Genomic DNA, 27673 nt, shown 5'->3' with positions numbered 1-27673 from the left:
TTTCATGTCGTTGTTGTTTTCTTAAGATGAAATGTCTTCAACTTCTCCCTTTTTTTGTCAAGAACACAACCCTATGGAGTGTGGCCATGGCAATTTTGGTTAACATCATTAGTAAAGGTTTGAAACACAGTTCTTACAGGTAAAGATAGTCACACAGGATGGTGTCTTAATTTCTTGCTGTTCTATTGCAACCCACAACAGACACCTTCAGTGGCAAGGTGTCTCATGGAAGATGTATTTTCTCCAACTATTTTTAAAAACATCTAAGCCAGGGCATTTTCACCAACTTGGGGCAGTGAACTGGGTAATACAATGTACCATGTTACACCATGTGACCAAAGCCATTGGCATTGAAGTGCACAGTCTCATTTTATTTCAGACTGAAGATTTTTTGCATGCTGTTTTTTGCAATAGGATCAGACACAGGAACTATCCCAACCCTGTAGAATCCAGCACTAAATTCTTTCCAGGGTTAAACAAATACCTGTGCCAGAGAGGTAAAGGAGATTTCCCTTGGATGGAATGCTGTGGCCAGCATCTTCCCCTATTCCCACACAGAGACAGGCAGTGGCAAGTACTCATTAAGCTGAATCTTGCCCTCGGGCCAAGATGTTTCGGGCAGTACATGTGAGGAAAGAGAATATAACCATCCACAACAGCCTGAGAGAAGTGGTCCAAAGCCATGAGTATCATGTACGGTTTTTGTTTTCAATAGAAAAACTTGAGGTTATCTAGAAATGTAGTATAAAAGCAACAAAGCAGGTTGGTGGAAGGAACCCCATCTTCCCTCCTTCCCATGAAGAGGGCAGGGGAGGCTGAAGCAGGGACATAGGTTTTAATTCAATTATGAGGTAGGCTGGAAAAGTTCAGCACGGGGAAGGAGGTGTATATTGAAGCTAGATTAGGGCTATATCATGATTCTGATATGCTTCTTAACTTCTAAACCTTGGCACTTGCTGAGATCAGCCTCTGGTTTTTTCTTCCCCAGCTGGCTGTTATCTTGCTTTACCAGTTACCTCCTTCCTGGCACAACACCCTGGGTCAGAGATGGGTCATCTCTTCACACACTCACTTGCGTGTCCTGGCATGAAAGTTGGAGGAGCGTCCTGATCTGGCTTTCAGTTGAGACTGATCTCTGATTCACTCCTAAACTGAGGACTTGAACTGAATTGAATTAAGCAAGACAATTGATCTGTAACTAATCTAGGTTACAAACTGAGGAGATTGAGATTTGGAAGAGCAGCTGTGAGGGAGCTAGAGAAGATCCTTAAAGATAAAGATCAAAAAGAGTCCAGTAGCACCTTTAAGACTAACCAATTTTATTGTAGCATAAGCTTTCGAGAATCACCGTTCTCTTCGTCAGATGCATGGTACAGAAACTGTTTCTGTACCATGCATCTGACGAAGAGAACTTGATTCTCGAAAGCTTATGCTACAATAAAATTGGTTAGTCTTAAAGGTGCTACTGGACTCTCTTTGATTTTGCTACCACAGACTAACACGGCTAACTCCTCTGCATTAAAGATAAAGATGTCTCTGGGGACCAAGATCAAGATAATCCAAACAATGGTATTCCCCATTACCATGTATGGATGTGAAAGTTGGACAGTAAAGAAACCTGACGGAAAGAAAATTCATTTAAAATGTGCTGGAGGAGAGTTTGGGGTATACCATGGATGGCCAAAAAGAGAAATAAGGGGGTACTAGATCAAATCAAGCCTGAATTCTCGTAGAAGCTAAAATGACAAAACTGAGGCTATCGTACTTTGGTCACATTATGAGAAGACAAGATTCTCTGGATAAGTCAATGCTAGGAAAAGTAGAACGCAGTAGGAGAAGAGGAAGATCTAAAACAAGATGGCTGAACTCAATAAAAGAAGCCACTTCCTCCAGTTTGCAAGATCTGAGCAAGTCTGTTAATGATAGGACGTTTTGGAGGTCTCGTTCATAGGGTCTCCATAGGTCGGAGATCACTTGACAGCACATAACACACACAACCTATAAATTGCAGAGGGGTCCCATGCAGATGAAAAGAAAACTAAAAACAACAGTGATATGGGAAGTGAGACTGATGAAGAAAAAGGCATGGAAGTGTTGGGTGTGCCTCACTGCATATGGGTGGGCAGTCACTGGATTTTCATGTCCTACTACTACATCAGAAAGAGTTCAGTGAACTCCATCTGACTCAAAAAGAGTCCAGTAGCACCTTTAAGACTAACCAATTTTATTGTAGCATAAGCTTTCGAGAATCAAGTTCTCTTTGTCAGATGCCTGATCAAAACTGGGCAGGTACAGAAGAGGGGGGAAGAGAGAGAGAGAGAGGAAAGAAGGGGACTGACTCCCTGTCCTGGTAGGACACCATAAAAACCTCTTGGAAAGTACTGACTGTGGTCAGTCATGAGAAAATTTGGAATCTATTCACCCCTTTGATGTATTTGTAATGGCTGCTACAGTTCTTGCTGGCTATAGAACTAATTTCCCACTTCTCCCAGATATGGGGGAGCAAAGTTTTACTCTTTGCAGTTGTTTTACTGACCACTGGCTATCTAATCCAGCAGTTAGAGAACTGAGATACTGGGAAAACTGTCAGGTTGCAAGCCAGGCATATGCTAGTGAAAAGAACTCCTTGGATTCACCACAGTGAAGTGACTGAAAAGGGAAAAAAGGGGAGGGACCTCCTGAAGCAACAAATACAGACTTGTAGTTAGTAACCTAGCATTTATCTCCCAGAATGTTGTCCCAGCTGCTGGGTGTGGCACAGGCAAAAAAAAGTTGCCAGGCATTTTGCACTGTGCGTGTGTGGTTTCTGACGCATCGGAGAGAGATAGCAGGAGCTTTAAACATGAGAACAGCTGAGCCTGTTTTGCTTCTTCAGAAGCCTTACCAAGCGCGCTGCATCTGCCAGGAAACCGCCAACAGCTGACTATGGGAATTGCTGAAGCAGGACAGCTGCTGTCTGCTCTGCAGGGGTAGCAGGTGCTGCTTGGTGCTTAAACAAAGCCAATCCTGAAATACCTGGAGCCAAGGAGAGGCCCCTGCTCCTACATGATACGCTTTGACCAAATTTAACTTACCAAGTCTCTGAAACGCATACAGACTCTTGGTATCTGAAGAAGGGAGCTGTGATTCATGAAAGCTCATACCGACCATAAATTTTGTTGTTCTTATAGGTGTTACTGGACTCTTGCTCTTTTCTTGGACAACAAGTTAGTACATTTTCCCACAGTAGAAGTGTATGTGGCAATCTGGCTCTTGGTGCATTCATTGCCTTCTACTTCTAGATCAAGATGGGCAGCCGTGTTTGTCTGCAGCAGTAGAAAAGAGCAAGAGTCCAATAGCATCTATAAGATTAACAGAATTGGTAGTAGGATATGAGCTTTCGTGAGTCACATACCCTACCATGAATTTTGTTAGTCTTGAAGGTGCTACTGGACTCTCGCTCTTTTCCACTTCTACTTTTGTAATTCCATTTTCTGCATTATTGCTGAGATACCTGCTCTGATACCTTTTCTGAAGTGTTTCAAACTTTCTAATCCTAGTGCTGTGGCTTCCTTCAGCACCCGTGTGTTATGGTTGCCAACCTCCAGGTGGTGGCTGGAGGTCTCCCGGAATTACAATGGTGGTTCCTTCCTTCCTCAAACCCTGTCCTCTCCAGACTCCATCCACAAAATCTCCAGGAATTTCCCATCCGGGAGTTGGCAACAGTGACAGATGGATAATGGGCTAACCCGATTTGCCATTCCCGTGGGTAGGAGGGGTAAACGGAACAGACAAAACGCATGCGCCAATCCCACAGCGCGCCTGTTCTGTTTGACTCCTCCGGAAGTTTCGAGAAACGGGGGCGTACCCAGCGCTCTTGATTGACAGCTAAAGTGTCCTCACCTTCCCTTTTGATTGGCTTGTAAGGAGGAAGTGAGGCTGGGACAGTCTTTCCCCTTCCTCTTGGGCCGGAAGTGGAGCTTGGTGGCTTCACGATGTCGGAGCTGCGGGTCAACGCCACGTTCGCGGCGCTTTACAGCCGGTACCGGCGGCGGGAGGAGCTGCAGCGGCGTGAGTGGCGGGGCGGGCGGCGGCGGTTTCTCGTGCGGGCGCGCTTCCTCCGAGGCCCTCCTCAGCGCCGCTTCTGGCTGCCTTTTGCCTCCAGTGCAGGACCGCTACGGGGACGCGGGCGAAGAGTCGAGCGAGGAGTCCAGCTCCGAGTCGGAGGAGGAGGCGGCGGCGAGGGTGAGTCGGGCCCCGGGGCGGTCGTGCGGAGGCCTTTGGCGGGCCTGCAGGCTCACCGGCAGCTCCGGGCGTTTCTCTTCCCTTGGCAGGACCTGGAGGCTGCTGATGCCGCGTTCTATCGCACGCTGGGCTGGCTGAAGACCAGGGACCCCCGCATCTACCGGCAGGACGATTTGGACTCCGACGAAGGTGACAGTAATAATAAACAAACAGTAACAATAGCAATAATAAAAATAACGACAACATTCGATTTATGTACTATCTTTCAGGCCAACTTAACGGCCACTCAGAGTGGGTTACAAGTGCATTATTATTATCCCCACCTGGCTTGGTGGGGGGGCTTCCAGTAGCCATCCCTGCTGCTCTGACCTGGCCCCCTGCTCCACCTCGTTTTGTCCATGCTCACTTGGCCATATTCTCTTGGGAGTTTATTTATTTCTTCATGTCATTTATAGCCTTTCTCACTGAGACTCAAGGGGGATTACAGTCAATATTAAGGACATTTCAATAAACAACGCACAGGGTAAATAAATGCAAGTTTACGAAGACATAGCATTAGCAAAAATCCAATGCAAAGTTGAAGCAATGCTGAAGCAGCATAAGCAATTCTAGAACTGGCATGAGACAAGGTAGAGCTACCCAGTAGAGTCATGCTTAAAGTAACAGGTAGTACATATTGCTTGGCTTTGTTTTCAGATTCCTCTTCAGGCAGAGAGAATGAGAAGCTGGGCTCTAAGAAGAAACAGAAGCCCATGTATCTGAAGGACTATGAGAGGAAGGTCATCTTGGAGAGGGCAGGGTAAGACATGATAAAGCAGGGTGGTCGCTCCATTAAAATCCCTCATCTCCAGAACTTTGAAATGCTGGGAAGTGTTTTGGGGATTAGCATATTGCCTTTTTGTAATGGTCTCTTTGAACATGTGAAGCTGTAGCCTGGAATCATTCTCTCATGCAGTTACAGCTACAACCTTGCAACTAACAAGGTTAGTCAACGAGGATGTGTGATGGCTGCCCCCGTGCCACCATGCAACCAAGCATGCTGTCTCTCTCTTCTGCTTTCTGTAACATTTTCATTGGCATGCCTGGTCCATATATTCTAGTCATGGGCCTTAGGAGGGTATGGTAGTGTTTTGACTGTGATTCTGATGTGTAAAGTTTGTTAGTTGTCTATGAGTGGTAGAAGAGCAGACGTAAAGAAATCATATGATGTGAGGGCAGTATTGCTTTTAAACTTACAGCAACTCACATGGTGCTTGTTTTCTAAGCTTGGATGTGGAGATTTCCTCAAATGTACCTGCAAGAGATGACAAGATGGTTTTCTTTCTTGACAAGAAATCATAGAAACATAGAGCTGGAAGGAACCTTAAGAGTCATCTAGTCTATCCCTTTGCATAATGCAGAGGAAGGCGAAAAACTTTAAAGCTCCCTGGCCAATCTGGCCTGGAAGAAAATTCTGTCGTGACTCCAAAGTGGGAATTGGCGTTGCCATGGCCCGTAAGAGAGGTCCATAGGAGCTAAGCACTGGCTCATCCCTTCTTGCCCTGATCTCCTTCTCCTGATCTGCCTGATTTCATGTTAAGTCACAGAATCAGCATTGCTGTCAGGTGGCCATCTCGGCTCTTCTTAAAAACCTCCAAAGGAGGAGAGCCCACTACCTCCTGAGGAAGCCTGTTCCACTGAGGTGGGTACTTCACGTGGGTAGCCGTGTTGGTCTTTAGTAGAAGAGCAAGGTTTGGGTCCAGTAACACTTTAAAACCCAACTACTGAAATGCAGAATGTTACATTTGTTTCAGTTAATATGATTCCAACTTTTTAAGATAATCCTGACTCTTACGTCTGTCTTGTGCACCTGCCAAAATGGGTGAGCTGTGGCATATGAAAGCTCAGACAGCAGTAAACTGTTGCAGGCCTGTTGTTCTAGACATACCAAAGGAAATATTGTATGCTGTTTACTGATGGTGCACAGATTCCCATTTTTCCAGGACTTTAGCATGCCCTTAAACTTTCCTACCCCTTCACCTGTATTGGTGCTAGTACAGCATCAGTTATCCAAGACGACAGGAGTTTTTCTCCAAGGTTCTGAATAGGCAGGAAAGTCAACAGGGGTCTTGAGATGGCTGAATGTTGAGTGCAGTGTTAAAGATATCTCCCACTTTTAAAGCAATTGCATTATCTCATCTGTATCTTGCTTCTACAGTGTCAAGGACTGAATAGAGCAGGAAGCCTCTTGCCCTATTATTTGCGATATGAGCCAGTTAAAAATGCAGTGCTTTTCTTCTAAAGCCTTTCCTGTATTTGGATTTGCACAGGTGTGCAAATGTATTTTCTCTCACCTGGAATAAAATGAAGCAGTCCTGTGCGTCTCTCTGAGAAGATCTGTTGGTACAGTAATCCCTTTTTCTTTCTTTGCAGCAAATATGAGGATGAAGATGGAGTAGCAGTTAAAAAGCATATGGTGAGGCTGGGAGGGGAGTGAAGAGGGAGGCTATGGATGGATTTAGGGCAAAGAGTCTCCATGTCCTCTGGGTTTGGGGTGGGGAAGGATCTGGTATTGTGGTACAGTTGTTGAACTACATTATTGCCATTCTCCTGTAGAAGAGGAGTTAAAATCTCTAGGCTAGATTACTGTAACTCGCTCTACACGGGGCTGCCCTTGAGCCTGACCCGGAGATTACAGCTGATACAAAATGCAGCGGCACGTGTTATTATGAGAGTGCCAAATAAGGCGCATATAACACTGATCTTATGCAAGCTGCATTGGTTGCCAGTGGAGTACCGGATCAGATTCAAGGTTCTGGTATTGACCTATAAGGCCCTGTGTGGACTGGGACCAGCGTATCTACGGGACTGTCTCTCCCCATATATTCCCCGGAGAACACTCCAGTCAGGGGACAAGCAGCTGTTGGTGGTCCCTGGCCCCAAGGAGGCCCGCCTAGCTTCGACTAGAGCCAGGGCCTTTTCGGTCCTGGCTCCCACCTGGTGGAACACTCTATCTGCTGAAATCAGGGCCTGGCAGGACCTACTATCTTTTCGCCAGGTCTGCGAGACAGAGTTGTTCCGCCAGGCATATGGCTGAGGCTGGGCCTCTGCTGGCCTGGAAAAAGGGGTGTATAAAATCTTAACCCTCCCTGTGTAGGCTGTCCACCATCCTATTTTAAATGTGTTGTTTTTAGTGTACGTGAACTTTTAAATTGCATTTTTAATACAATGTTACTTGCCATGAGCCCGCTCACGGAGAGGGCGGAATAGAAATCTGAAATAAATAAATCAATAAAAATCTTTTGGTGTATTGTGTTAATCTTCTCTCCCTCAAATTCCCAGAGCTATGTCGAAGAACAGAAACAGCTTAAGGAGAGGTAAGCTTTGAGGGAGGGGAGTGCCTTGGGTCTGGGTTTGTATATGTCGTTGTGTTGCCAACCCCACCAACTGCATAGAAGATAGACACCCTAATGTTCTAGGCTGTGTATCTTATTCCACTGGCCAACTTCTCAAAATAAAGGTCCCAGTATTACTGCCTCTTCCTGTTCCAAAACGTGAGGAAGAGATTGCATTCTGTGCGTACCCAGTAGCTCCTCACTTTTATTACTTCTTTGAGGACATTGAAAATGGATTCTGGGGCTAGACTAGGCCTGATCCAAGATAAACCCCAGAACTTTACGCATCCTGAATTGCATCTTTCCCCAGAGCTTATGGTTAGGAGTGTTCATAAGTAAAGGGCATCACATCTGGAATAACCTCATGAGATGCCTCGTGCCGTTGCACATCCTGCCACACACGAGAATGAGCTGTGGTGTGCTCCTGACAATAGTTGTTTCCCTTTTGTGCTGTCTTCCTAAAATATGCAGCGATTTTACAGAAACGCTTATTTATGAAATACAAGGCATTTTTGACAAAAAAGTTGGTAAAGCAGGCTTTTAACCATTCTTGGGAAATGCTGATATCTCACGTGAATTCTTCATTGAAATGGACAGTTTCAGAGTTGCAGTTCCTAAACAGGCTTGTATCTAGAGAAAACTTGAGTTGCTCAGATTTTTCCTTCCACAGAGTAGAATAGCTTGGAAAGGAGGAAACGTCTTGTGTAATTTGAATTACTTGTCTTTTGGAAACTGGAGTTCTGATTTTCCAGAACTTGGGAAGAGGTAAGCTATGTAAAGACGTAAAGGGAAGGGAATTTGTGCCTGGATGTAGATTTGGGTAACAAAGACAAGCTAGTCTACCCTTCAGTTCTAGACCAGAGTCCATTTACCTTCTCCCTCTGATAATGCTTATTATAGCTAAAAATGGAAAGGCCTGGAAACGGGTACAAGTGACTGAGGACCAGTTACAATTTTTCCAATGTAAATTTGGGGGAACGCTGGACATTCTTGTTTTGACCAGATTTTAACCACTTCATGTTTCACATACACTGCGATCTACAGGTGATTCCTCTGCATGCTATAGACATATATCACCATTTCAAGGATGCAAATTGCTCAGATGCGACTAATTTTTGTGCAGTGAATTTGCCATAATGTTCACGATGATTGAATGATGGTTATGACTGAAGAATTAAGTTAAATGTTTTAATCGTGATAACCCCACCCCACCCACTAGCGAAAGGCAACGATAGAGGGAGACAGACTACTCTCCCTGGGGAAGGAGTTCCAAAGTTCTGATGTCACATCTGAGAAGACCGTTTCTTGAGTTGCCACCTGTCTAACCTCAGATGGTAGGGGCACTAGCACTCTGTATTGGCCCAGAAGCAGGGGAACAAGACTTGTCCCTGCGACCAAATCCAGTCCGTTTTCCTCTCTGGACTGCCCCCTTGATCCCTCTGTTCTTAACTCTTGTTGAAGCAATCTTCCGTAACTTGGGGGGCCATAGGCTGGGGTCTACAGTTCTGCCTACAACCATGTACTGTATGGAAGCTTCCACAATTAGTTTGCATATATTTGGCCTACAGCGCAAACGGGATTGTAATCCATGGTGAGGATATTTTTCAGTCTACTGATGAGAAGAAACTTTTATGGTAAGTCCAATGACTTGTTTTCTGTCCACCCTCCACAGTTTCCGGAAATTTCTGACTGACAGCGATGAAGAAGAACAAGGTGAAGATGGCAGTTCCGCAGCCTTGCTGCACAAACGGAATAAAAGCAAAGAGGAGAAAGTAAGTGAGGAAGCTTTGGGATCTTGCGTGACTTTCTGGCCTCTTCCACCTCCAACAGTGGGCAAGGTTTTAGGACCCTGGCTGCAGCTTTGGGCAGGGGCTCTAGCTTTTCCGGAGAACTAAACCTTTAAATAAGAGTAACCAGGCCTGGTTGTGTTGGGTTTGTGTGCATGGCATATCCTGGCATTCTCTGTTGTATTCCAGGAGCATGAAAAGGCAGATTACATCAGGTGGCTGAAAGGTCAAAAGGAACCGCAGGCGGAGGAGGCCCTTCAGGATCTGGTAAGCGAGGAGCTGATGATTCTGCAGTGAGGAAGGAGCAGGTAGTTGGCCACCGAGGGGCCAGTTCTGGCTAATGGCTACTGACTTCAAGGCGTGTGTGTGTTGGCCTGCGTTCCTGAATTCACAAACCTTATTCCACCCGACTGTCCAGTATTCTGTGGCTGTACAGAATGTGCCTACCAAAATGTCTAGCCTTGTCTCTGGTTTGTTGAGGCTGTTTTGGTTTTGTTTCCAGTCTCGGTCTGGATATTTGGTGGCTTGATGGAGATTGTTCCTCATGTCCCCCTGGACTTGGGAGAGTTTGGGTGGGTGAGCTTCCTCCAGGCGTGAATCGTTACCTGTCTCTTTCCAGGCCCCGCTTAGAGAATACTGGAATGACCCTCAACTGGATGAGAAGGAACGGTTTTTGCGAGATTATCTCCTGAATGAGCGCTTCAAGGAATCCGGTGAAGGAGAGGACAAAAGGTGAGTGGTGGGCTTTGGAGGCTCTGAGGTGGGGATGGGGGAATCATAGAGTTGGAAGGGGCCTTACAGGCCATCTAGTCCGACCCCTTGCTCAATGCTAGAACAACCTAAAGCATCCCCAACAAGTATTCATCCAGCCGCTGCTTGAAGACTGCCAAGGAGGGGGAGTCCACCACATCCCCAGGCAGCCAATTCCACTATTGAATTACTTTTAATGTGAAGAAGTTTTTCCTAATGTCCAGCCGGTACCTTCCCTCCTGTAGTTTAAACCCACTGTTTTGAGTCCTATCCTCTGTTGCTAAAAGGAATAATTCCCTTCCCTCCTCTAAGTAACAGCCTTGTAAATACTTAAAGAGAGCAATCATGTCTCCCCCAACCTCCCCTTCTCCAAACTGAACATTCCCAAATCCTTCAATCTTTCCCCGCAGGGCTCAGTCTCCAGGCCCCTGATCATCCCGGTTGCTCTCCTCTGCACCCGTTCCAATTTTATCCACATCTTTTTTTAAACGAGGCCTTTGGAACGGCACACAATACTCCAGGTGGGGCCTGAAAAGAATAGAAAACTCCTTTCCTCTTTCTACTGAGGCTGTCTGTATGGGTCTGTCTTCAAGTGTGCATATGCAAGATCGTGTAATGGCACTTAATAACCTCGAAACGTGACTTGACACCTTTTGTGTAGTCAGATGAGGTAACTTCAGTGTTTAATGGGGTGGCGGTTTGCAGTCCGTGGATCCGATGGTCAAGGGTATTGAGGTTCTTGCGTTCCTGTGGTGTTGGTTCCCTGCAGCTGTTCTTCGTGCTGTTGCCAATTCTTGCCACACACAGGTGCCCTGGGGAGAGACAAGCAGCAGCATTGTTGTGCCTGAAATTAGTGAAACCACAAGGAAAGCTGCTTCCCAGAAACCATGTGGAGCTGTGTCAGTGTTGGCGCGTGTGTGATCTGGGCCTAGGTGCCTACAGAATCTGGACGGTGCTAATTCCAGGGGTGCCAGTGGAGAGGGATGGAGGCCCCCCAGCTAGTTGATCTCATTTTTCCAGCTTGGAATTACCACTTAAGAATAGCCGACTTCCGCCTGTCTCTTGCGTTGTAGGATTTGTCCTTTTGTCGAGTCGGACCCTTGGTCCATCTTATTCTTGATTGCCAGATATAGCCCTCCCCTGGGCTTTTTTTCTGGGAAAAGAGGTGGTGAAACTCAGTGGTGGGACTCGGGACCTCACAATGATGTCACTTTGGGTCAGCTGGAACAAGGGGGGAGTTTTTTAAAGTTTAAATTGCCCTCGGCGGAAATGGTCACATGGCCAGTGGCCCCGCCCCCTGATCTCCAGACAGAGGGAAGTTTAGATTGCCCTGCGCGCCACATGGCACGGAGGGCAATCTCAACTCCGCTCTGTCTGGAGATCAGGGGGCGGGGTCACTGGCCATGTGACCATTTTCAAGAGATGCCAGAACTCCGTTCCACCACGTTCCAGCTGAAAAAAAGCCCTGGCCCTCCCATATGAATCCACAGTTGTACAAAGGAGAGGTAATCAACCATGGCCAGGGGGGTGGAGGTTTACAACCCTAGGAGAACCTCGGATGTGCAGAAGAAAACCTTACAGTTAAGGGAGGGAAGTCTAAATAAAACATAACTAGGTTACAAGTGGCGAAGTCTCATGAGGCTACCTCATCTTGGCTGCCCTGTTGGCACGTGACATAGTGCAAGTATGGAGAGATTACTTTTCAATTACTTTGCAATTCCTCTTTAGAGGTGAGGTGGGGAATGGCTGTAGGATTTTGTGGGAGGAGAGCCAAGAGAGGACAGCGGCAACTTAATAATAACAGCGTGCTTATATACCGCTCTCCTGGACTGATTGCTTTTGTTTGCCGCTCCATGTGAACACCAGAGTTGTTATCCCCACAATGCAGCTGGGGTGAGAGGAGTGGCTTCCCCAAGGCCACCTGTTAAGTTCATGGCCGTAGTGCAAGCCAGTGAATGGCTGCATAGCAGCCCCACTGCGTAACCACTATGCCGAAGGAAGCAGAACCATAGGCAGGCTGGGGGACAGTGGAAGAGGGAACAAATAGGAATGGAGAAGCAGAAAGGCTGGGGAAAGGGGGAAATGAGAAGGGGGTCATAAAACAAAGGGGGGGCGTTGAGTGCTGGTGTAGCAGTGTCGGGTTTCCTTCCCCTGTGAGCCCTTACAGGCCAAGCTAACTGGCATTGGTTTTCTCCAGCCTTAAGCAAGTCAGGATTGTTCCCAGTATCTGCTGCTGAAGGTCTGTTCACTGGAGACGCCGGAGACTGAGCTTGGGATCCCCTCCCCCGGTTCTTTGAGCCGCCCTTAGACTAACAACAGAGTAACTTCTCTCATCATACTGTATCGATCCGCAGGCATCCTAGAGATCTGCCTCTCCCTCCCATTGGCTGCTCCGAGGAGGTTTTGCCATCATGTCCAATTGTAACAGCGAACTTGAGAGATGACCTGGGTTATTGCCAGGGGAGGTAGAGGGGTGAAGTTGGGTGGCATCCCACAGGCCACGACCTCTGAGCCTCCAGATTTTCTGGCTCTGAGCATCTGAGAATAAAGCTGTGCATGAAAAAGAGCTCCCCTTCACTCCCATCTTGTCAACTACTCAGCTGACAGCCAGCGTGGAGTAGTGGTTAGAGTATACAGCTAGGCTCTGCGAGGTCCAGGCTCAAATCAGAGGTTCCTTCGACAGCAGCTGTTCCTCTTGTTTTTATTTTATTTGTGTCATTTATAGTCCACCTTTCTCACTGAGACTCCAGGCAGATTACACAGTGTGAGATGAGTACAGTCAATATCAGGAATATCTCCATAAACAATGCCAGAGGGTAAATAGATACAAGGTCACAAGGACGTAGCATTAGCAGGAATCTAATACAACATAGTGGTGAGGTCTGTGGTTCCTAACTCATTAGTGGATCATCTGAGATCCCCTTTCTACTATACCACCCTCCTATTTGAGTAAAAAGCCTTTTTGAATAATTCAGTTTTGCATTGTTTGTGGAAAGCCAGGAGAGTGGGGGCTCTCCTGACCTCCTCAAGCAGGCTGTTCCATAGGGTGGGGGCCACCACAGAGAGAGCCCGTGTACGGGCTGCTGTTGATGTTGCCCATGTGCAGGGTGGCACCTGCAGGTGACCCTATTTGTAAGAGCGAAGCTGCCATGGAGGAGCATAGGGAGCGTATGCCGGACCAAGGCTGTGAAGAGCTTTGTAAGTGATAATAAATAGCCTGAACAGAGCATGGTAACTAATGGGTAGCCGTCTTGTGGTTTAAAACTTGACTCAGGGCCAAACCACAAGTGACGCCTGACACAGGTTGCACACTTGTCAGCTTCCCTCAAGTTTTGGCGGGAAATGTAGGCAGCTTGGCGGAATGTTGGACAAGTGACAGTTGAAAAGTCCATTGGACAGCAGTCGGGAGAACCAAGCTGCAAGACCAGGACGCCTACATTTCCCATCAAAACTTGAGGGAAGCTGACAAGTGTCACTTGTAGCTTGGCCCCCAGTTGCTATGTTCTGTGAGTCTCCCCTCCATCTAGCATGTCTGCTTCATGAATATTGTGGGTGCTGTTACATTGTGAGCAAAAACAGCCCATTGTTCTTGCTAGCTTGAAAGACAAAGCAGCTTAGTTGCTTGGCCTTCAGTGTATAACAGTGTAAGAGAACAGCTTAGACAGCAAGATAGTCACTGAAAACGAGAACTAGTTTGAGCTAGAGAGATAAGGCGAAGGGAAAGTTCCACTAGGGCACAGAAACAGAAGGAGGCGGGTTTTCCTCAGATCAGAGCCTTTCTTTCAAGAAGGAGAAAGGTATAGAAGACCCTCCCTGCCATATTTGAGTGGGCTCGGAGTATTTTTTACTTGCCGAAACCCTGTCCCCTTGTTTTATGAAATACATGATTTTTTCCTCTTGAAAGTTCTCCGAGTCTTGGTGTAAATCATTGGGCAAAGCACCAGGTCACAAACCTTGCTATTTTTGCAACAGCATTCAGGGAGGGAGAGCGCCTGCAGAGCTACAGGATACGGCCATTGCTGGGAGATCCTTCTGGGCTTTCCAGTGCCAAAGGAGTTCCTTGGCGGGGCCAGCGTGTAGGATGGGAGGATCCCTCAAGGCACCTGCCAGGGGAGGGGCAAGGCCGTTCGTTTACTGCCTCCTCAGTCCAGCTTAATAAATGCTTCCTAGTCCTCGAGAGGCTAGAATTGGAGACCAAGGTTACAGTCCCGCACCTTGAGCATTCAAGCAGTGACCGCCTTGATCGGGGTCAACTTGTCTGTCTAAAATAAATTTTTTCGCATGTTAGGTGAGAGGCCATGGCTCGTTTTTGAGCATCTGCCTGGCATACTAAAGGTCCCAGGTTCAATCCCCAGTTAAAAAGAGTAGGCAGTAAGTGATGTAAAAGACTCCCCCTCCCCGCCCGAGACGCTGGAGAGCAGCTGCCCGTCTGGGTAGACTTTGAGGGACCAGATTTGGTATAAGGCAGCTTTGTGTGTCTGTGTGTAAGCAAGCAAAGTAGACCACAAATGATTGTTGTTGTATTTGGACAGGACTCTGGAAGTGCTGCCCAGTCCTGCAGTGGCTCGTTTAGGGTGGTAGATACCTCTGGATCAGTATTATCTTACCTGCTTGAGATGACTCAGAATCCATCTTAAGTGTATCATGGACTTACATATGGGACTGCAGCTGATAAGAACCCGTTCTGTTGCCCTTGGCTCGATGTTATCATTCCTTCTCATGCCACAGGCAGCTGACGGTGTCGGACTCCTCTGATGAGGGCGAACTCTTCCTCAAGAAGCAAGAAGACTTTGAGCGCAAGTACAACTTCCGTTTCGAGGAGCCTCAGGCCCATTTGGTGAGAGAATCTTCCTCTGCCTGGGAGGGGCTGGGACAGGGGGCTCCCCAGTGAAACTTCGGGGTCTTCCTTGCGTGATCGCTGAGAGGGAATCTGGGCGAGAGATTGTCTGGAATGGGAGGGAGCTTCTGCCTCTCACCCGAATGTGTACAGGAATGGATGAGTGGCCCGTTCATTTTTCTCCTCCTCCTCTCTCCCCTACTCCTGCCAGCTGAAATCCCATCCCCGAGTTATTACAACTTCAGTGCGCCAGAAAGATGAGCGACGGAAGGAGAAGCGCTTGGAGATCTCTGAGCGCAAGAGAAAAGTGAGTGGCCTCTCTGGGGTCTGGTTCATGGTGACCTGGGTCTGTGGGTGTGTTTGCAGAGAGACTTTGGCTAGTATGGCGCTGGGTGCCTGGATGGCCCACCTGTGACCTCCCCAATTAACGCTGTGAATTGTCTGTCTCAAAGGCGAGGGAACACAAGCAGGAGGAGTTGAAACAGCTGAAGAACCTGAAGCGGCAGGAGATCCTGCAGCGTCTGGAGAAGCTGCGTGAGATCACAGGCAGTGAAGCCAACCCCTTCCAAGAGGGTCACCTTGAAACGGACTTTGACCCTGCCCAGCATGACCAGTTCATGCAGGTGAGAGCACATTCCCCCAGTACTCAGGGCTTCCCTAATGTAGGCCAGTGTGGGCTCTGCATTGAAGGAAAGGTGCTTAAGGCCACCGAGGGAGTTCATGGCAGAGACCACATTTGAACCAGGAATTCTAGTTCTCATCTCTGTTCCTTGCCTGTCAAAAGCCCTTCCTTGCTATAAGCCAGGGGTGGCCAAACTGTGGCTCGGGAGCCACATGTGGCTCTTTTAGACATATTGTGCGGCTCCCAGAGGTCGCTGAGGCCATACATTCTATTTTAGTCTAGTTAATTTCTCTCCCTTTCCTCCTTTTGTTCCATGTCTTTTCCTTCCTTTCCTCCTTTCTTTCCATGTCTTTCCCTCCCATTTCTTTTCCTTCCTTCTTTCGTTCCATGTCTTTCATATTTTCAATAGAAATGTTGGGGTTGCTGGGTCTGACTCAGAAAATATCTGGGACCTTTGGGGGTGAAGCCTAGCAAGGAGGTGATGTTACTTTTGTGATGTCACTTCCACGTCAAAGGTCACGTGATGGCTCTTCCCAAGCTCCACCCCCTCCGATGATGTCTCTTCCAGCATACTGCACCAAACCCCACCCCTTTCTGTGACGTCACTTTCAGGACACTCCCCCAAACCCACCTCATCTGAAGTCACTTCAATGCATAATGTCTTGCGGCTCTCAAACATCTGACGTCTGTTCTGTGTGGCTCTTACATTAAGCAAGTTTGGCCACCCCTGCTATAAGCCAATCATGTGCCAGGGCAGAACTGAGAGCAGGTTGACTGGGGAGTGTGGCTTGCCCACGTCTCCATCTGAAAGTGCCTGGCGAGAATAGCACTCCCAGCAGTCTTATAAGAAGATCCTGTGCCTGCCACGCTTCTGTTGTGCAGAGAAGACTGGCCAGGTTGGGGCTCAATGGCTATCAGAAGTCTGGTGGAATATCTAGGGTAAAGTTTCCAGTGCCTGCATTGTAAAGCAGGGGCAGTGCTGTGTTTGTCTGGAAGCCATCCGCTGCTCAGGATGACAAATTTAAGAATGCAAATTATCTGTTGCGGAAGCTCGCAACCCAGAAATGTCCAGCTAGTTTTCAGGGCACTGAGAGTTAGTGCTTGTGTTCACTGGTCCCCATTCTCCCTGTTTGGATCTCTCTCTACAACTGCTATAGAGAATAAAAGTTTTTAAAATGAACAGTCCATGAAGTGCCATTCCACAAGCATCAGTCCACATGCTGCACTCTTGTCCTTCCTTCTTCACATAAGCAACATCGTCATGCATTGTCTCAGGAGTCCTTTGACATGCCACCTGTGGCTCTTCTGAGCAGTGTTCCCCAATGTGGCACCTGTCCCATGTTTCAGGAAAGTGGGCAAGGCCATTGCCCAGTAGGGCTTGTGGTTGGCACCAGCTTGAAACAACTGCCACCAGAGGTACGGGTAAGCGGCAGGACTCATGCCAGTGATGAAGTAAATATAGCTTATCTGGTTGGTAGTAATTTCGAATGTGGCCGTCCACAAGCCATGGAGTGAGTACCACTGCCTTTCTAGAGGGATCATCTTTTGTTTTCTAAAGCCATCTTAAGCAGGTGACACTACTGAGAAGCTAAGCACATGGGACGCTTTGCTTCAAAAGTAAGCAACATTTCAGCGCAAGGTGCTTCTGGGAACAGGCCACAAACATACTTTGAGGAGGGAGGAATTGGGGAGAGAATGTGGACGAGGCCCCCCACGTCTCTTGTTGTGTGCAAATAGGTCTTGCCCAGGTTGTCCCTGTGTGCGTTCATCCTGGGTGGCAGCCAGTGAAGCCTAATGCTATCCTTTTTTCCTTCAGGAACTCTTTGGAGATGAGTATTATGGGATCAATGAGGAAGAGAAGCCCCAGTTTGAGGCAGAGGATGGAAGTGATGGTATGTTGGTAGTTTTAGGACAAGGGGAGATGATGGACTGGATAAAAATATAAGCTAGGTTTACAGTTGTCATGTTGGGGCTGCTGACTTTAAAAGGGGGTTAGAAGAATTCATAGAGGAGAGGCCAACGGATACAGCCTGTGATGGATAAATGAACTTCCATGTTTTATTTGGTGGGAGACCAAACAGTGGCAGGTGTGGTTGATGGGTGACTGCTGTAGAATGGGGAGGAGAATGGGCTACATGTGGCCATCTTGATCTGCTCATGCTTTCTAATTGGCTCAAGGGTGAGGACAGGTATTTTGCACATATTGCACATGTTTGGAGTAGGGATGTGCAGTGGTTTCCTACTTCAGGTTTACCCAAAGCAGGAAAACAATCCGGAATACCCCCAAAAGTGAAGCAGCAAGCCACTTTGGGATTCGGGTATTTAAACCGCTTTGGTATGCTCCATAAAGATTTGAAGTACACCAAAGTGAAAAAGCCATGGGAAGCTTTGGCCCAGCCCAGGCCAGCTCTACACCCCCTTGCTCCAGCTGATTGGTGGTGCCCCAGTCAGCTGAAGCAACGGGCAAACTTAAAGCTGCTTCGCACAGCTAGAAATCCCCCCCCCCCCACAGGCCAGCTGGAGTTTAAAGGGACCTTTCCCTGCTGCTTTGCAAGTGGCACGGAAAGGGCCCTTTTGGTGCTCCAGCCAGACTGTGGAGAGGATCCTCCCCACGGACAGGCTGGAGCACCAAAAGGGCCCTTTCCCAGCTGCTTTGCAAAGCGGCAGGGAAAGGGCCCTTTAAACTCCAGCTGGCCCTCAGGAAGGATCCTCCTCCGTTGGTCAGGTGGAGCCAGTCTCGGGGCCATGTAGCTTTCCGAAGTGGCCTGGATCACTTTGGGAACCTTTGATTCGGCATTTCCAAATTGGAGCCAGCATCTGGGCCTGATTCGGAAATCCCAAATCTTTACAAATTGGGTCCAATTTGGGTATTTATCCCGAATCAGAAACCCAAATTGCACACCCCTAGTTGGGAATGCCTCCGGTGAAGGTCACTCACTAGAAGGAACAGGACTAGGGGCTGTGACAGAGGTACAGGAAAATGTGCAATGAACAGACCAAGCTGAAAACCTCTTGGAGAAACTGTACAATTTGATTTGGGATTCTGGCCCTGGAGGCTGGCGTCACTGCTAAAATGAAAATTGGGTCTCAGGAATTCACATTGTATGACAGATGTATCAAATTACTAAAGATATCATTGACAAGTTGTTCATTGAGAGAGAGGCACACATACAAACCTTCCCCCCCCCCATTTTCTGTTGGAAGCAGCTGCTTGGTTTCTTGTCCCAAAAGCGGCTGTAGCAGACTGGGGAATTCTGTTTGTATTGGAAGATTGGTTTCAGTATCCCATGGGTTTTAGCAAACAGCAGAATCTGTAGAAACTTTTGCTCTAAAACCACAACACAAATACTTTAATTTTTCCCGATCAAGATGAGTGGAATTGGGATAAGTGGACAGGAAAGGATGGCCCCGAGTCAGAAGCAGATTTGTGGCCACAGCAGACGGAGGAGTACCAGCCGCACTGTGAGGATCCTGACTTTGTGGTATATCTGTTTGTATTTTTACTGCATGTGTCATCCCTACTTACCGGCGTGGGGGTGGGGAAACACAGTAGGAAGTGCTCTCTTACTTCATTCGGTCACTCCGCTGTAGAGAGTGGAAGTTCTCATGTGAGAGAGAGAGGGCAAATGACGAGGGAAAGAATGCTGTGTCTACAGTGAGGTGCATCATGCCGACTGCAATTTAAGATAGTTGCCAGCAGTTAAGGCATCTGACAACAGGAGGAATTGGCCACGGAAGAGGGTGAAATGGTGGCCTCTTCTCCCCGCTCCTTGCAAGCTACACTGCCAGGCCTTTTGCCTGCTTACCACCTGTTTGGTGTTCAAAAGATAAAGGAGAGGCTGTATTTTGCAGGAGTCTCACATGCAGAGGAAGCCTTGTGATAATAACTTCAGTCTGCTTGTGTAGTTTATTCCATTCTCAGTGGGTTGCTGGAGGACTAGAGGTGCCTGTGCAAATGCATGTCTGGGGGGGCGGGGGCAGCTGTGGAGTTGTGGGGTGTGGCTGCTGGCTCCTTGGTGTAGGCCTGGATCCATTTGGGGCTTCTGTCTCTCTTGTTCAGCTGTTAGGCACTCTAGGTGAGCCAGGGGTGCTTGCTCTGCTGCCCCTTGGGGGGCTCTGTGGTTCTTGCTGTTCATTTTCTGCCACTTATGCGCCCCCCCCCCCTCCACAGATGGATGCGGATTACGACCCCGTTCAACAGCCCGGTCCTTCAAAAAAGAAACGGAAGCTGGAGCTTCCCCAGCTAGGCAAGAAGAAGCACCAGTCGTGGTTTGCAAAGGCCATCCAGAAAAAGAAGAAACCCTTTGACCCTGGTAAGGCCGTTGAATGTGCTGGCATCTCACTCAGGTTTGAGGGGTTAGGAGCAGAGGGAGAGCGGGACATCCCGTTTACAGCAGCAGAGAGGCCGGCTGGCTGGCTGCAACTAGGGAGGTACAGTGGAGCCCATTTTTGGAGTCGCTGTGTGTGCTCTGTCTCGTGGACTGGACCCATTCTTTCAGATGCAGCGTAGAAGATCCTCACTTGGCAGACCTTTTATGTAACAGGATCTGGAAAAAAAGAATAAACAGTAGAAGTAGAATATTCAAGCAAGTTCAGGATGAAATGTCGCTATATAAAATTCAGCCATAACCAAGAAAAACCTCAGGTGCTAGTCTCAGTTTTTGCCAAGCTAGTTAACACTTGCAATGCGGGGAGTAAGTCTCTCGGGTCAGCCCTGGATGGGTCACCGTACCAAAAACGTTGGGATCCACTGCCCTAGCTGATTTTTTAACTTAGAAGCTACAATTTGCTTTCGATTACCTTGGAGTCTGTGTAGGCAGCCATCCCTTTGTCTGTTCCATATGGCAATAGGGGCCATCAAAATGGACCTCAGGTGTGAGAGCTGTTTGTTTCAGATGGAATCATCCAAAATGCATCTCTCTCCCTCCATGCCAACGTATTTTCTGTTTTCCCACCCCCATGTGGGTTAGAATATCCTTTCCTAGAATCTCCCGGAAGATACAATCCAGCCTCTCCCACCCCCAAGTTTCTGTGTCCACACTTAGGTGTCACGTTCCAGCTAATGTGTGAACCAGCCTTTTCATCTGTTTCCAGCTGGGATGGCCATTAAGGTTTCCACAGATTTGGTTGTTGGTACTTGGGCCATACTTGAAAGCAGTTGACAAACAAACACACACAGGTTATTTTTCCAAGTCTGTTCCCAACTGTATTGTTTAATTGGCTTCCATGTCTGGGCCATCACGTGATGGGTTTTCTGGTCACTGCTAAACAGTGTGCCCAAGGGGTGTATGACTTTGGAAAGGATGCTGATTCCTGTGAAGAATATAACATTTGACCAGTTCTTACCTTGAGTAGCGGAAGCCAGCCTTTGCAGCTGTCCTCTCTCTGAGGATATTCTGAAGGTAAAGCCCTGCCAATCCAGGCAGAAGGGAGCTGGCCTCCATACTCTCTTCCAGTTCTCCAGCTTCAAGGAACAGGAGCTGAGTTGAGTGTGAAGGGCCTCTAAACATGCTAGAGGAACCCTGATCATCTTCTGGCTTGCAAGAATTACGTTTAGCCCTGGGTATGTCCCTGACTGAATATGAAATGACTGTTACTGTGGCAGGAGCTTCAGCATTTGGGTGGGCTGGATGAGGGGAGTGGAGGGCCAGCTGAAGCAGATAGTTGAGGCTCCAGCTGCGGTGAAACAGCACCCCTTGCTGTTCTTGTCCCCACAGAGACCGAGTCATTTGAGAAATATCTGGATGAGTTCTACCGCCTTGACTACGAGGATCTAATCGGGGACATGCCTTGCCGCTTCAAGTACCGTCAGGTGGTTCCCTGCAGCTATGGCCTGTCCACTGAGGAGGTAAAAGTTTCTGGGAGGGTGGGAGGGGGAGAGAATCCAGAGCAGCGAATGCCCTCAGCACTTCCCCATTGACAGAAGCACAAGGACTGACCGACTTTCTTTCTCTCCTCCCCGCCCAAAGATCTTGGCAGCCGATGACAAGGAGCTGAACCGCTGGTGTTCTCTGCGGAAGGCTTGCATGTACAGGTGAGTGGAGGGAGAACAGGTGCCATTGGCAGTGGCTGGAGCTTTTTATGAAAGCTTTTTCCCCACGCGCCTGTGCCAGAATGGAAAGTAGCATGAAGATTGGTGGTGGAGAGAGCCCTCAAGTCATAGCTGACTTATGGCGACCCCTGGTGGGGTTTTCATGGCAAGAGACTAACAGAGGCCTGCCTCTGCAACCCCAGTCTTCGTTGGAGGTCTCCCATCCAATTACTAACCAAGGCCGACCCTGCTTAGCTTCTGAGATCTGATGAGATCAGGCTCTCCTGGGCTATCCAGGGCAGGACAGCATGAGGATAAGGACTCTGATGAGAATTCATAAAGCCCAGATTATGAGCATATGATGAGATGCTTGTTTATTAACTGTCACTGAAGGGGGCGGGGGTCCAGGAGTGGAAGAGATCAGCCAAGGGGGCCACTTTCTTGGGTAGGCGGCAGGCTGACTTGGCCAGCTCCTGCCCTTTCCATCTGCACTGACCAACCTCTGGACAGGTGTGCTTTGGGAAATCACTGCCCCCCAATCTTTAGCCAGTTGGGAGTTTACACACCAGAGGACTGACGTTAAAAGAAGCCAATAGTCTTCCTCCCGCCCTCGGTTCCCTTGGCCACTCGTGCTTCCACAGGGTCAGAGTAACTAGGACAGCGTGAGAGTTGAGAAGGTTTTATTAAAAGATGACGTTCAGAGTAGGAAAAAACGCCAAAAATACAGAAACACTTTCAGTAGCTTCCGTGGAAAGAGGGGCATCCCAAATGGTGTGAGTTTTGCGTAAATATTAAGTCAGTGTAAAGAAATAAAGGCCAGCACTTGAAATAGGAAGCCCTAACTGGATGTGCTCACAGCCAGCAGAAAGCAGTTCAGACAGCAAAAGGTATCCTAAAAAGACAGCCAAGTAAATTCACAATGATCACCTTCTGAGGTGGGTGGGGCTGAGAGAGCTCTGAGAGAGCTGTGACTGACCTAAGGTCACCCAGCTGGCTTCGAGCGGAGGAGTGGGGAATCAAACCCAGTTCTCCAGATCAGATTCCTGCCGCTCTTAACCACTTCACCAAACTGGCTCTTGAAGAGAACCAGAAGAGGGGAAAGGGAGATTTCCCCAGGCATCTGCCCCTTACATGAGCTGAGGTGGATGGGCCCGAATCTTACCTGGGAGATGTTGTGCAGGAAGAGAGATTAGGCACCAGAGAAGAATATTCCTGGATACCCAAAAATGTCATTCCATCCAGAAGCAGGCATGGGAGCCCAGAACATTCAGCTATTAAAGCAATTTATAATAATAATAGTAATAATAACAACAACAACATTTGATTTATATACCGCCCTTCAGAATGACTTAACACCCACTCAGAGCAGTTTACAAAGTATGCTATTATTATCCCCACAAGAAAACACCCTGTGAGGTGGGTGGGGCTGAGAGAGCTCTGAGAGAGCTGTGACTGACCCAGGGTCACCCAGCTGGCTTCAAGTGGAAGAGTGGGGAATCAAACCCAGTTCTCCAGATTAGAGTCCTGCACTCTTAACCACTACACCAAACTGGCTCTCATGTCTTTCATGTCCACAATTGATAACATAACACGGGCACAGCCACCTTTAAATTACCTGTGTGCTCTTCACTTCCTAGGCTGTTCTTTTGCTCTCCCCCTGGCGTGTGGCTCACAGCTCTGCCTTGTTCCAGACAGTGAGGGAAGTGCAGTGTGCTCGGGATTCCTGCTCCGAAGCTTCTCTCTGCAGGAAGCCTGCAATGCCCTCTTTCCATCTGTCTTCTCACTCTCTCCTTGGTGTGAGGCACAGCATCTCAGGGGAGAGAGCAAGATTACCAAGGCACCTGGTGGACAAGCTGGCTGAGGAGAAAGGGTAGAAAAACCACCAACAGCCACTGTGGCCAGTCTTTGCTGCCAGGGTGGTAGTTTGATTCTCACTTGCTGTCCTCTACGCAGCTGCCTGACTGCTGGGGTGAGAGGCGGCAGAGAAGGTGAGGGGTGTTGGGGAGAGGGGCCCTTTACCTCCTTCCTAGTCCTGAGGCCTGCACCTCAAGGAGGCTGACAGTTTACCTGCCCTCCCATGGTTGTTTCAAGGTGGGGACCTCTTGCCAGTGACAAGCCTCCCAGGGCAATGGCCATTCCCCTTTCCTTGACGTGGGGTCGAATGCTAGGAAGAGCCGTCTTGGCCCCCAAGCCACTGAGCTTGCTAAACAGAACAGAAGTTTGGAGAATGTGAAGTTAAAAACCCATGAATAGAAATAAATGAGAAATTGCCCCCCAAAATTTGAGTGATCTCCCCCTGATGACGTTACGTAAAGGGGGAGAAAATTGAAATGTGTAACAGTTCAGTTGATCAAGGAAAATACTCGGTATAAAAGACAGTCGTACCTTTTTTTGATTCGAGCAAAATGGATTACAGTAAAGATAAACATGAACCTCTAATCTTTTTAATCCAGTATAATCTTAATGAAATTACAGCAACTGCATCCTGAATTGTGTGTCTCACAATTAGTACAACATGGTGCAGTAAGAGCCTGATTTTTACTCACAAAATTTAAACAGAGCGTAGCCCAAGCGCCAATCCAGGTTAGTTGTATGTATTGTCGAAGGCTTTCACGGCCGGAGAACGATGGTTGTTGTGGGTTTTCCGGGCTGTATTTCCGTGGTCTTGGCATTGTAGTTCCTGACGTTTCGCCAGCAGGACACTGAGAGATCTCTGTCTTTTGGTGCTACACCTCTGAAGATGCCAGCCACAGCTGCTGGCGAAACGTCAGGAACTACAATGCCAAGACCACGGCAATACAGCCCGGAAAACCCACAACAACCAGGTTAGTTGTATTTGCAGATCTATAACTAACGTTCTGATCTTCCTCGTTTGCTCTCCAGCTGGCTCTCTCTTGGTGTCTCTGAGCTTGGCTGCATGGAGCCCCTTGTTTCTTTCCTCTTCTGCCGAAAGAACTCTGGGTGGGTGGGTTTGGGTTTTCAGTCATGCTCCGGATTTCATCAGGGTGTCTGTTTTCCATACAGGTCAGAGAAGGAAGAGCTGCATGATAAGAGAGTCTATGAGCACAAAGGCCAAAGCTCCTGGAAGAAGCAACAGATCTTCAAATCTCTTTGGGCAGAGTATGTATGCAGGGGATGGGTGGATCTGGCAGCGTGGTCAGTCTTCTCAGGGCCCCAGAAGAAATCTAGCTGTGTTAATCTTTGCACCAAGTCCTACTCTTGACCCCCTCCCAAGTAATCTTGTCAGCTAGTATAATATGTCCCAGGTAGAACACAAATGAGATGGCATATTCACAGGTGCCTTTTGTTGTATGGCTGTTTTAAGGTAGTCCATAATGTCTGAGTGAGTCAAGCCACATGGTACTAGGGAGGGATGTGTGTGGAAACCAGGACTGGAGACCCACCAGGCAGCCCCCCTACCATCTAAAGAAGTTCTTGCAGCCTTCCCTAGAACCACCTTCAGGAAGGCGGGGGGGGGGGGGTGGGCAGGAGACCCTCCTGATCAGCTGCCCCTGCTAACCTACTAATGCCATTTTGCTTATCGGTTCTGCCCAAGTTGTTGGCCTTCTAGTACTCACCCATCCAGTGGGCCCAGGGAAGGTTCTGACTTCTGAGGTCTTTGGTGCAGGTGGCAACAGCAAAATTCAGCTGTTGCCTCCCCCCGAATTTGCATCCCTTTCACTTTGTGGTACACAAAGACCCACATGTGCCGTTTTCTTGTAGCTCTGGAGAGGCAGAAGATGCAAAGGCCCCTTCAGGCAAGAAAGGAAAGAAGAGCCAGGACCAGACCAAGCGCCAGAAGCTGCCCTTTGAAGAGTTGGTCAGCCCGGAAGGCAAGAAGGGGGAGCTCCCACTTCCCAGCGAAGCTGCCAGAATCCCTCTGGATCTGGCTGAGGGCAAGGCCACCCCAGCAACTTCCTCAGTGGCCCCTGCTCCACCTGCTCCAGCTCCTGGTCAGAGACGAAGAGGCAGGAAGGGACTGCTGTTGGGCACGAAGGTGCGGGTTGGGGGCGCAGACTTCAGCAGCCACCGGCTCCAGGCCTACGGTCTCAATCCCAAGCGCCTGCGCTATCGCCAGCTGCTCCGGGAGAGACAGAAGAGAAGGCAGAAGGCGCACCCGGCGAGGCGAGGGAAATAAAGTAAGGCAGGGAGGATTATTCTTTTGGCCCTTGCAGTGAGCAACAGCGCTTTGACACTCAGACGGAGGCAACCGATGTTCCCCTGTCGATGCTCTGGCCTGGTTGCTGTGCTGCAAGGAAGGCTCCGTCTCTCTGGAAGGGATGTACGTGTCCTTGATAATCGGCTAAATCCTTCTGATCTTCTACCACCTCTGCGTTTTGGTTTGGTCGTTTGTTTTCTAACTCCTGTGCCTAAAGAAAAAGGGACCGGCTGCCACTGTCCTGGAAACAGAATTAGCAGACCTGTCTATAGGTGGGACCAAGTCCTTTGGGGAAAGCTGTGCTTTCAAGAAAGCCCTCAGATTTATTCATGGAAGTAAAAGAGAGGATCCTGGAGGACTCTGAAGACGGTCACAAGGACCGGTGTCACGATCAACAGGGCTCCTCGTTCTTCCCTCCAGCGCCTTGTGGGCGTAAACCTGCCCCCTCTCCATTTCCTAACTCCCCGGGAACGTCTCTCCTGCTTTTTCTAGCTTTGTAACCCGGAGGGGACTTGGGGTGACGAGTTCAGGATACGAGAGCGGCTTTGGAGAAGTAATCCTGCCGTCGGTGTCTTGGTAGAGAGATGAAGCAGATGTCTCCCCGCTGCGGGCTGCCTTTCAAGAATTTGTAAGGTCAGATGTGCCTCTCAGGCGCTGGTGACCTCCTGGAATGCTTTTAGAGCACGTCTCTGGAATGGGATCTCGTTACGGAGTTAAAAAGATGCATCATTCTCTTGAAGCTGATACAGAAATCTTAAGTGTAAAAATTAACGTTGGATTTCATGTTCCAGAAAAGTATCTCTCGCCGCCCCCCACCTCCCCAGTTTCTTGCCCTTAGCCATGAAGGGTGACTTTTTCCCTAAACTGTCCGCCCAACATATTATCACTTCTATCCCAGAGTCATTCTCCATTTTTCTGGACTTCTTGTTCACCTACTATTACGAGTCTGTTAAAAGTACAAATTCTGCCCAGTAAAATCCTACCTAATTCTTGGCTTCAGCATGTGGCTCAAAAAACCTGCACGGTGGGGCCACTTGAGACTTGGGTCAATGTTTCTGTAAACCTGGGGGAGGAAGTGAGAGGAAATCTTGGGGGGTTCCAAAGCATAAAAAAACTCAAAAGCAATTTCTGTGCATGCAAAACATTTAGGCAGCTTTTTGAGTTGCTGTTGCAGCTGTGTGCTGGGTAGTAGGGGACATCCCAACACACACACATACACACACCAGATTTTTGCTTAAGGGGGCGGTGAAAAGTTCCTTACCCAAGGAAAGAAATGGTAGTGGAGCTGCTGAGGCCATGGTTGCTGTGCTGTACAGCTCTGAGTCCGCCTTGCCTGGCCCACTGCTGACCTGCTGAGGATTGAGGAGGCTGCAGCCCAAAGCACTGCCTGCTTGCCTCCAGCTCTCTGGGCAGCTGTGGCTGGGTAATGTGGGTCAGGAAGCAGGGAGAGACTGCAAGTGGATGGAAACCACAGTTGGTGGGTGGATGCAATAAAGGTATGGAGGTTGGAGGGTGAGCACTAGGGTGGAGCCAGCGCATGCATCCATTTGGAGCCCCTACCGCCTCTGCAAGGGACATGCAAGTGGGGAGGGACCAGGTGCGAGGACTGCAATCCCTTGCCCTGAATCCTTGCAGGTCCCCACTTGTGTACACTGCTGGAATTTGTTAATATGTTTTGGGTAGCAGTTGGACAGGCAATGCTATTCTTTGGCTCACGCCCCACCTCTGAATTTTGGTTCTGGCTGAGTACAGCCTCCTTGGGTTTATGAGATGGCAACTCCTGCTCGTTCAGCTGCTAATTTGGCCTCCATCTCCCCTGCTGGCCTGTAGAGGTTCTGAGCGGCTTTAGAGAGGTGAAATAAGGCAAGGCCCAGGGCTGAGAGGCTTAA

The 27673-nt window shown here is 48.5% G+C and overlaps 1 protein-coding gene across 1 annotated transcript; it reads left to right on the top strand.

The window, feature by feature from the left end:
* Positions 1-3953: 3953 nt before the first annotated feature.
* On the top strand, positions 3954-26778 carry KRI1 (KRI1 homolog). The gene is made up of 19 exons (XM_055002899.1): positions 3954-4050; positions 4145-4224; positions 4314-4413; positions 4921-5023; positions 6637-6679; positions 7546-7580; positions 9271-9370; positions 9575-9652; positions 10005-10117; positions 14864-14972; positions 15184-15279; positions 15425-15595; positions 17411-17486; positions 18964-19076; positions 19766-19907; positions 21312-21442; positions 21564-21628; positions 24650-24745; positions 25349-26778. The coding sequence occupies exons 1-19, from the start codon at positions 3975-3977 to the stop codon at positions 25761-25763; spliced, it is 2142 nt and encodes a 713-aa protein (XP_054858874.1). The 5' UTR covers positions 3954-3974; the 3' UTR covers positions 25764-26778.
* The last annotated feature ends 895 nt before the right edge of the window (positions 26779-27673 follow it).

This window comes from Eublepharis macularius, chromosome 18, assembly GCF_028583425.1.
Source record: "Eublepharis macularius isolate TG4126 chromosome 18, MPM_Emac_v1.0, whole genome shotgun sequence".
Taxonomy (NCBI): Eukaryota; Metazoa; Chordata; class Lepidosauria; order Squamata; family Eublepharidae; genus Eublepharis; species Eublepharis macularius.
The sequence above is the reverse complement of the archived record's forward strand: the minus strand, read 5'-3'. Positions and strand labels throughout refer to the sequence as shown.

Excerpts from the sequence above, each read along its gene's own strand:
- KRI1 (XM_055002899.1), top strand. The coding sequence starts at position 3,975 with ATGTCGGAGCTGCGGGTCAACGCCACGTTCGCGGCGCTTTACAGCCGG. Across the intron at positions 7,581-9,270 it reads CAGAAACAGCTTAAGGAGAG|TTTCCGGAAATTTCTGACTG; the intron begins GTAAGCTTTGAG and ends CACCCTCCACAG. Across the intron at positions 21,629-24,649 it reads CGGAAGGCTTGCATGTACAG|GTCAGAGAAGGAAGAGCTGC; the intron begins GTGAGTGGAGGG and ends TTTTCCATACAG.